General features: G+C 46.5%; 2 protein-coding genes across 3 annotated transcripts in view; one reads left to right on the top strand and one right to left on the bottom strand.

The window, feature by feature from the left end:
• Abcg5 (ATP binding cassette subfamily G member 5) overlaps positions 1-1,370 on the bottom strand; it is a 27,736-nt gene extending 26,366 nt beyond the window's left edge. Inside the window, exons 1-2 of the mRNA XM_031355550.1 lie at positions 1,082-1,370; positions 361-482 (exon numbers count right to left, since the gene is read on the bottom strand). Coding sequence (XP_031211410.1) covers positions 361-482; positions 1,082-1,227 — 268 coding nt within the window. The 5' untranslated portion in view covers positions 1,228-1,370. The remainder of the gene's footprint in view (positions 1-360; positions 483-1,081) is intronic.
• Positions 1,371-1,496: 126 nt separating this feature from the next.
• Abcg8 (ATP binding cassette subfamily G member 8) overlaps positions 1,497-9,796 on the top strand; it is a 16,258-nt gene continuing 7,958 nt past the window's right edge. The window contains exons 1-3 of one of the 2 annotated variants that reach the window (XM_031355549.1): positions 1,497-1,656; positions 5,015-5,116; positions 6,703-6,859. In XM_031355549.1, the coding sequence (XP_031211409.1) occupies positions 1,594-1,656; positions 5,015-5,116; positions 6,703-6,859 (322 nt within the window). In that variant the 5' untranslated portion in view covers positions 1,497-1,593. Of the gene's footprint in view, positions 1,657-5,011; positions 5,117-6,702; positions 6,860-9,796 lie in introns of both variants that reach the window. The other variant, XM_031355547.1, reaches the window with a different exon arrangement.

The following is a 9,796-nucleotide window of genomic DNA, read 5'->3' as shown; positions in this document are numbered from 1 at the left end:
GGAAGGGAGGGAGGGAGAAAGGGTAGAGAAGGAGGGAAGAAGGAAGGGAATACAGTTGGGGCTGGGGCTCTGTGGCAAAGGGCTTACTTAGCATGCCCAAGGCTCTGAATTTGATCACCACAGTCAACAAGCAACAAGCAAAGAAAGCGCTTATGAGTTAGGCAGGACTTTCCATTCTTTCCAGGGATTTTTCTCAAGATTTCACTTTGGTACCAGGTTCTAGTCACAGTCAGACAAGTCACTAGATTTTGTTCAAATACTAAATGCATGGCCTTATCTCTACAAACTTAAACATTGCTCTTAGAGCAAGCCCAAGCCTCCCAGAGCCTGCCTTAGAAGTTAGGAGCCCCAGGCGCTTACCTGAGCTGCCTAAGATGCACATGATCTGTCCACTCTCGATGTACAAGGAGATATCTTTGAGGATTTGCCTGTCCCACCTCTGCTGGCATGACTTGATGTTCCACCAGGGCCCGACATGGTTGCTTTAAAGGAAATCCCACAAGGGCAAAGGCAGAGTAGGGTCCCGGAAGGGGCCAGACCCCTGCCCCCAAGCCCTACCCCATCCCAGTTGCCCCTGGACAGGTTAACAACTCAGTTTCAGCCTTATGTCCCACTCTATGTCCTTGGAGGTGTGATGACAAGTTGGCCACCACCCAAGGAACATGCCTCCCATTAGCTGCTTGGATTTCTGGGACTCTGGCTATGAGATGGTACTCTGCACAATGTTTATTCTTGAGGTGAACCCTGCATTCCTTCAGCAGTGTTCATTCAACCTTGTGCCCCTAGCACCCCTACTTTCCGAGCCTTCTCCTTCTACACAGGGCAGGTGGTAGGACAAGCCAAGGAAGGGTAAAAGCAGAAATGGGTGAGAAGCAGAAAGCAGCTTCAGGCAGGGCATGTTTTAATGTTCAGGCTCTGCCCTGGGCAGGGGGAGGAGCTACTACTCATTGTTGCTACAGACTGTCCACTTCCACCCTGATCTGCTAGACAGGCAGCCCAAAGCCCACAGGCCCACCCACCTATTTGGAAACTGTATCAGAGAGAGTGGGAAGCCCAGCTTTTTGCTGTGGGGTCCCCTTACCTGACACTGAAGGACACATGCAGGACACCTAAGCTGTGCCGAGCCTCTGTGCCTGTAACGGAGCCTTCCTCCAGGGAGCTCTGAGACCCTCTGCTGATGTGAGGCCCTCTGGCTCCCTCTGGACTCAGAAAGGGCAGCTCACTCATGGCCAGCAGGAAGCAAATGCAAGTGAATTTTCTAGTGGCCTGTCCCGGCTCCAGAGCAGCTTTAACTGAGGAGCCAATGGGAGTGCCCTGTCTGATCCAGTGCCCTCGAGTCCTCGTGAGAGACAACACGACAGTTCACCAATTTGGCCAACGATGCCATTATCAGATGTACCTTTAGCCAGAATGTCCTTATCTCGACAATAGGCAGAACACACTGTGTTTATAGGAGGGTTTGCCAGAGAGGAATGCTGGGAGAAAGGCCGGCACAGAGGAAGGCTCAGGTGCCCCAGCTCTAAGGAGCAAAGACAGAGCCCCGCAGCAGGGGAGGCCTCGGGAGCCACACAAAGGGCACAAACACCACGGGTCATGGCTGAGAAGACCAATGAGGAGAACCAGCTGTGGAACGGGACTATACTTCAGGATGCTTCGGTGAGTGAGCTCAGCCATCTAGTTCAGGGTGAAGGCAGGGCGAAACTGACCTTTCTTTCCTACCACAGGGTTAGTCCTAATTTACCACCTGGACTTCAAGTAGAATGGAAATGGGGCAACAAGGCCCAGTCTCCTCAGTGTTGGCGGGCTGAGAGGAACACGTTCAGGGGCCAGGAGGCCGGTGTGGTCACTTCCCACTGACAACATGCTCCTGAAGGGAGGGAGGTGATGCTTCTGAGGGGAGGTGATGTTCCTGTGAATGACTGGGATTGTTTTACAAATGACACCCCATCACAGATCATCAGACCAAGAACCTCAGTGGTAGACAAGAGATTGCTTGTTTGGGGGTGTCAGAATTGTATGCCTGCAATTTTACTATCAGGGAGAGAGACAGAATGAACAGAGAGCAGCAAGGCGGCCAAGGAAATGGAGCTCCTAGGCTTTCTTCCTCATCTAACCAGAGAAACATTTGCTTGGTAAATGGCTTTGAAGTAGAAGGCAGTATGGGAAGACAGAGTGGAGATGATCTCCACCCCCAGCTTCTATACCCCGCCCACTTTTCTGGAGAGAAAAACCAGAACAGGCTAACCACATCCACCAGGGAAGCCTCAGCCCCTGCTCTAGGTGAGACAGGGTTGCTTGGGCTTGACCAATCCTGCTACCACAGCAACAGTCAACCCTGCTGTCAGAATTCTACGTGAGGCTGATATGTATGGGGAACTAACTCCTACTACATCTTTGATGCCCCCTTCCTGAATAGGATATAAAATCAGTGGTGGCTTTGGGGACTTTTGCCCTACAGATCACCACCACAGCTAAAGAGGCAATGAGCTGTCAGAATTCTATATCCAAAAGTGTGCCTAGGACCTGCCATGTACAGTTTCTCCTGTGAGTTCCCACTGTTATAGGTGCCCTGTGATGGCCCGCCACTGACAACTGCAGGGCTGGGGACAAAAACCAATGACACTGACACACCCTGCACCTCTAGACCTAAAAGCTGCCAGTCAAGCTAAAAACTGTCCAATGGTTTTTATCTCTGATCTCTGTATGCAAATTTAGAAAACTGGGGGTTTCTTGAGGAGCTGGCTTCTGGTCCATGCAGTGGTCATCCGTCCCCTTCTCTGCCCACCGAGCATCTCACTCTACAAAGAACTCACACAGCGGTCACACATTCATCTACTCATATTCTAGTCAGGCCTTCTACAGAGACTGGCACTGCACATACTCAGAAAGGTGGCCTGAGAGGAGGGAGGAGATCAAGGCTATCTACACAGGGAACTCTGGCTGCAGGGCCCATGGTCCACAGCCTCCTCACCCCATGGACAGAAATGGGGATAGGAAAGCCTGGACTCTTAGCAGAGCAGGTGAGGTCACGTCTGCAGGGGTCAACAGAGTTTGGGCCAGAAACTTAGCATTTTTGTCTCGGCCAGACACCATTTTCTGCACATTTCTTCCTTTTTTTGCCCTCTGGGTTTTCCCACATGTCTGGGCTTCTGACTCAGGAATTTAACCAGAAGTTAATACAAGGAGACATGGCACTGCAGCCCAGCAGGAGCCATACTGGTTACCTGCAGATAAACCCGCTTTCACTTTTTTAGGTTGTCACCTGTCACAAATTCAAATGACGTTCTGACAGTCGTGCTGATTACAGTGTCAGCTGAATAGATATTTAAGGGTTTGAAAAATAGAGAGAATTTGTCAAAACCTCGGGAAGAGTCTAACAAATCCTTCCTGGGTGCCAAGGAAAATATTTTTAAATGGAGTAGAAGTCATCCACAAGCTAGACAGGATTTTTTCCCTTACAGAAGCTGAGTTGCCTGTGAGGCTGGAAACCCAGACTCTGTGTGGGTGGGGTCCGTGGGCTTGGGTGAGTTAGAGTGGCAAGCAGGGCGCTCTTCCACTCCGTCCTCTTTGTTTGTGTAAACCCCCAGGTCTTTACACCTCTCTTGTCACAATAGTGCAGTAACCTGAGCTCTCCTGCCTCAGCAGCCCCTCCACCCATGAAGCCAACTAACCGAACTGTTGTATCAGCATCTGTATCTACCAACAGATTCCTAGCCCATGCAAGTAACTAAGATCTCTCCTAAAGATAGTTGATTTGAAAACAAGAAACCCCAGGGACCTGGGATGTGGTGCTATGGTTCTGTAGGTATTGTGATTGACCTAGCAGATTTGATGCCATGGATTTGGTTCCCCAACACATGTGCGCGTGCACGCGTGGACACACACACACACACACACACACACACACCAAAAGGTATCTCCAATATATTCCTACTTCAGAGAGATTCTATTCTGTAATTCTATTACTGGGGAAGGGATGGAAGGCAGTCAGATCCTGGGTGTCAGAATGAGATAGGAGACATAAGTTCTAGTGTTCTGAAGCACAGTGGGGTGAGCATAGTTTATACCATTGCTATTATTATTTTTTTAATAAAGATCAGAGAATGGAGCTGGAGAGATGCTCAAACATTAAGAGCACCTGAGAATACCTAGGCCCCATTTCCATCACACACAGATGGTTCACAACCATCCATAACTCCAGGTCCAGAGGACCCAGTGACCTCTTTTGACCTCTGAGTGTACCAGGTATGTGTGTGGTGCACATACATGCATGCAGGAAAACAGTCATATACATGAAATAAAATAAAATTTTAACTTTTAAAACAAAAGACCAGAAGAGAATAATTTGATGGCTTCCAACACAAAGAAATAAGAAGCAGGGAAGGTGATTGCTGCATTTGACCTTTACAGGTTGACTACAAGGTCACACTGGAAACACAAATATACCACCACCTCAACAATAAGGACAGCATTATAGTCATTTTGGGATGATGGTAGTGACGATGACAATGATGATGGTGATGGCAGGGCTTCCTCCAAAATGTCCCAGAAGGACTTGCAAGGGCTTTGTGGCACAAAATTCCTTATCAACATAAGTTAAAACTTCCCTGGGGAGACATTGTCACAGATACTCAGAGTCAACTTGCTGTTGTCTGTCTCTTTTTCATGCTGTGTCTATTTGACATTCGATGATATTCAGCCAGATTCGGAAAGCAAAAGTCACCTATCAAGGGCTTTGTGGCTCCCAGCTCAGACAGATCTCCCCACTGGAATCTGGAGGGTCATTAGTTAAGCAGCTTAGATTCAGGCGCCAGCCTGAACCTGCGGGACCTGTCCTGGAGAAGCCCGGACCACCCCCATCAATGGTCATGTTTTTCTCAGAGCCCTGGGGTATACCTACATGATCCCACTTCCTTCCAGTGTGGGGTCACGACCACAATGCCAGCAGATGCCTGTACCGGTTGGTGCCCTCCTGTCTGCTTCCATGCCCCTCACCTGACATGTCTCCCAGCAGGGCCTCCAGGATAGCTTATTCTCCTCTGAAAGTGACAACAGTCTCTACTTCACCTACAGTGGCCAGTCCAACACTCTGGAGGTCAGAGATCTCACCTACCAGGTAGGGGCACATGCCTGGGTGCAGGGGAGAAGGGTGAGCAACTAACAGAATATTCAGGGAAAGGAAGGAAGGAAGGAAGGAAGGAAGGAAGGAAAGAAGGAAGGAAGGAAGGAAAGTTTTATATATATATAGTGTGTGTGCATTTGTATACATTCATACACACATTTTTATGTTTATAACATTATATGTTTACCATATACATAAAATATGTGTGTTTGTATATACAAACATATATGATATGTATGACACATATGAACATATTATATATCTGTATTAGATGACAGATTATCAAAGGGGCTAAGAAAATGGCCCACTCAGTAAAGTTCCTGAGCTCAGATTTCCAGAACCCACAGAAGACAGTCTGGTCTGGGTGGTACGTGTCTGTGGTCCTAGAGACAGGAGGATCCTTACATGTCATTTACCCTGGCCGAATCTGTGAGTTCCAGGTTCAGCAAGAGACCAGGTCTCAAAAGTAAAGTAGAAAGTGCCATTTACCACTGAGCTCTAAACACACATGTGCAAGATGCATTTACACACACATGTGCATGTACATACCTGTAGAAAACACATATAGCAATACCCAGTGTTTGTGGAAACACACTGTCTAGCTTCCCTTCAAGTAAACATCTTGCAAACTACATAGTAATTATCAAAACTAGGAAATTAACAATATGTTCTTAAGTAAATTACCATTTATTGAGATTTCATCCAGTTAGATCTATCATCATCTATCTATTTATCATCTATCTACCTATCACCTATCTATCTAACATCTATCTATCCAACTATCATATATCTATCTATCTATCTGTCATTTATCTGTATCTATCATCTATCCATCTTTCCATCATCTATCTAACATCTAGCTATCCATCCATCATCTATCTATCTATCTATCTATCTATCTATCTATCTATCTATGTACCTACATATGGTCTATTTTTAATAAAATATGTTGTCCTATTGCTGATAAAACATCCAGAATGCAAAGGCAACCATGGAGGATCTCCAGAATGCCTTTGTCAGAATTCAATGATTCCCAATCCCCCATTTCCCCAGGGGTAGACCACATGCTTCCCAAGTGGGATGGTGAACTTCAGAGACCCAAGCTAGCCTTCTTGTGCTTGTGAGTCTAAACAAAGGAATGAGCCACTCTGTGGCCCCTCTCTGCTCTGTTGTGTACTGTAAACTACATGAGCTTGAGTAAATTCCTCAGCTGCTTTGAACTGCTCGGAAAAACAGACAATAGCGCCCAGGCCATATGTTTGCAATGGACAGTAGATGGGAGAATGATATAAAGTGATTATTGTAATGACTTGCAGCTGGTAAATGCTTGCTGTTTTTCTGCTATTTCACATGCTTTCTGGTCACCCACCCCCACAGCTCTAGACTTGAACAGGATGGTGGGTAGGACCTCTCACTGCCATGTTTGGTAGGACTGGGGTGTGGGATGCCTCAAGATCTATTGTTTATCAGTTATCAGGGTGTTTCCTGTGAGAGGAATTATACAAAACGCAGTAAGTAGAAGCTGCTGAGGCCCTATGAATGGTTTAGCTTCCCACGGACTCCCTACCCTCTCCCCACAGGTGGACATCGCCTCTCAGGTGCCTTGGTTTGAGCAGCTGGCTCAGTTCAAGATACCTTGGAGGGCTCACAGCAGCCAAGACGCCTGTGAGCTGGGCATCCGAAATCTGAGCTTCAAAGTGAGGAGTGGACAGATGCTGGCCATCATAGGGAGCGCAGGTACCAACAGAGGCTGTCAGGGGACAATGGCTTCTCTCCCCTATGACACAGAACAGCCTTCAGTCATGAACCTTGCATGCAGAACTCTGGACTAACAAAGTAATATGGTGAAGTGGCTGAGAGCACAGGTTCTGAGTCAGATAGACCTGGGTTCAAATGCCCCCTCCCTCACCCAGCAACTCCTGGATATTGCTGCTGTTGTGTCCCGAGTGAGAGTCTAGTCCACCTGCAGCTTTGGCCATAGTGTCTGCCTACAGTTCTCATTGGACTAAGACAACACACAAGCAGCTTTCGAACATGATGTTCTTTTCAGAGACTCCCCCAACCACAGGTGCCTGCTCAGCTCGTTCCTGCACAGCCAAGAGTCAGGTCATGGTCAGACAATGACTCGGCAGGGCCGAGCTACCACTGCCCCTTCCACAGTCCTAGCATGACCTTCAACCGCCTGCAAAGAGCCAGATCCTTGAAGTGTCTCAGGCAGTCGCTTTCACAGGTCAAATCTGAAATTACAGAACCTTACTGGTGGGAGGGGCTTTGGAGAATGGTTTGTTTCCCATATTGGAGTCTGCTTTATACCTTTGTGTCTGGAAGCATTTTAGGGAGACGATTTTTAAATCATCTAGTCCTCCATATTTCTAGAATGTTCTTTGTGAGAGCATATGTGTGTGCATGTGCATGCATGCACACGCGCACGCACACACACACAAACTAGACAGATGAGAACACTAACTCCAAAAAAGTTGAGCGAATCTCCCAAAGGCAGGAATTTAACTAGTGCCAGATCTTACACTTCCACCTGATTCTTCCTAGGATTCCTTTACATGGGATTCAAGAGTGTACTTTATACCATTTAATTAATCATTTCCAGAAGGAAAAATTGCTCAACACTTTGAACATCTGTTCCAAACTTTTATACTCTTCTGATAGAGTTGTTTACTGTCTAACCAAAGATCAAATAAGCTACAATATGTAAACGCACTTTGTAACTGAGACAACATGCATACTCATTCAGCCCCTGGCCCTGACCCTGTGGTGCTGATCTAAACAAGCAAAGGGTATCTGGACTTATAATGTCTGATAGCTTTTCTTGTTGGATCTGTCTTTTTGGGGCACCTAGGAGACATAAGAGCCATTACTCAGCCGTGATGCTAAATACTGTTAAATACGTACCCATATGACCTTGATTTTGAATTAGAAAACTGAAGTTCAAGAGGCAGGGCAGGATCTACACTGACTAATGTCTAGGTTCAGGTGCAGCTTTGCTTGGCTTCAAGATTACTTGACTGGAATTGTTGAAGCTTTCTTAGAAAGATTTAGTCATTATATGTCCTGTGATGTTAATGACTTTAAATACTATCACACAGAGAGAATATGAATATACATACTAGCCATTATAACAATTTTAAAAATTATTCTAAAACATCAGCTCCAAGCATTTAGCTTGTTCTGTAGAATCAGCCATACAAAAGGACTTCGAAGTTAATGAAGTTCCCGGTGAGGAGATGGCGACCACATTACAAGGCTCTTGAGCGCCATAGTTCTTCCAAGAGCATTTGCCCAAACACACCAGGTACTATTTGCCAGAAAGTATGCCTCTAGCTTTTGCCACAGTTTTGTTTAGGAAATGTGATCTTCCTGCCCTCTGACTGGGGAATCCCTGATACCTGTGGATGCTGGCACAGGCTCCTGGACTTGAAAAATCAGTATCTGAGGCTGAACAGGGAGCCCGGCTGAGGTCTCTCTCTCTCCTGAGTGGGGTGTTCCTGTTAGGCAGCCAACAACCCCAGACAGTAAGCAAGCCCCTGGACAGCACCCAAGGGGATTATATAGGAAGGACCTTGGGTTTGTGGATAAGGCAGGCAGCATGTGACATAAGGCAAGGAGGGTTTGTCACATACTGTCCATAGGCATTTGCCTTGTTTACAAAAGGGAAAAAATAGCTATTAATTCCACAAACCCTCCACAGTAAGGAAACCAACGCCTTGCCTGGGAGATCTAAACAGACTTTGTGTCCAGCTTGGAACGCGGGAGGGTGTTCTCCAAGCTGCAGGCGGGCTCACACCCACAGTTACCATAGTTACAGGAGAACCACGTCCCATGGTGCTCACCTTTAATCCCAGCACTTGGTAGGCAGGGGCAGAGGAGAGGGCAATCTCAGCCTGGTCTATATAGTGAGGTTCAGGTCAGCTGAGGCTGCATAGTGAGACCTTGTCACAAAACAACAACAAAAGTAGATACAGGAGTGGAAGCCCCATCGAGTGCTTTTGGAAACTACTCCAATGCTCACGTCTCTGAATTAATAGGCATTAATATGTTGTTCAGGAGTGAATAAAGGGATAATGCTCTTTGTAAGGCAGAGGGAAAGACACTGATTTTAAAAGTGAGAGAAGGGTACTGATACTTGGAAGCCTTGTCATCACTTGTCAGTTATTTTTCTCAAAATAGGTTGTAAGGTTTTTTGTTTGGTTGGTTTGGTTTTTGGGCTTGGGGTTTTGGGTTTGTTTTGTTGTTGTTGTTGTTTTAGTTGATTGGTTGTTTTGTTTTTTGTTTTTTGTTTGTTTTTTTTTTAATTTGAGACAGGGTTTCTTTGTGTAGCCTTGGCCACCCTGGCCATCCTGGATCTCACTCTGTAGACCACGCAGGCCTCAAACTCAAAGGTTCCCCCTGCCTCTGCCTCCTGAGTGCTGGGATTAAAGGTGTGCACCACCACTGGACTAGCTAGGGTGTAGTTTTGAATTCTTCAAAGACAGGCTATGAACGCTCCAAATTAGTCATTTCCACAAAGCCACTTCTGAGCCAAATGATGAATGAGAAACGTTGGCTGCCAACGTTTTTTCAGCCAAAAAAAATAGCTACACTTTGTAGTGTAATTAGCCTCAACTTGAGAGAAAGCCTTTGGTTAGTGGTGGGAGAGGGACGGTGTAACAGGTACTGCAG

Source organism: Mastomys coucha, unplaced genomic scaffold (assembly GCF_008632895.1).
Source record: "Mastomys coucha isolate ucsf_1 unplaced genomic scaffold, UCSF_Mcou_1 pScaffold6, whole genome shotgun sequence".
Classification (NCBI taxonomy): Eukaryota; Metazoa; Chordata; class Mammalia; order Rodentia; family Muridae; genus Mastomys; species Mastomys coucha.
This window is presented reverse-complemented; position numbering and strand designations above follow the sequence as displayed.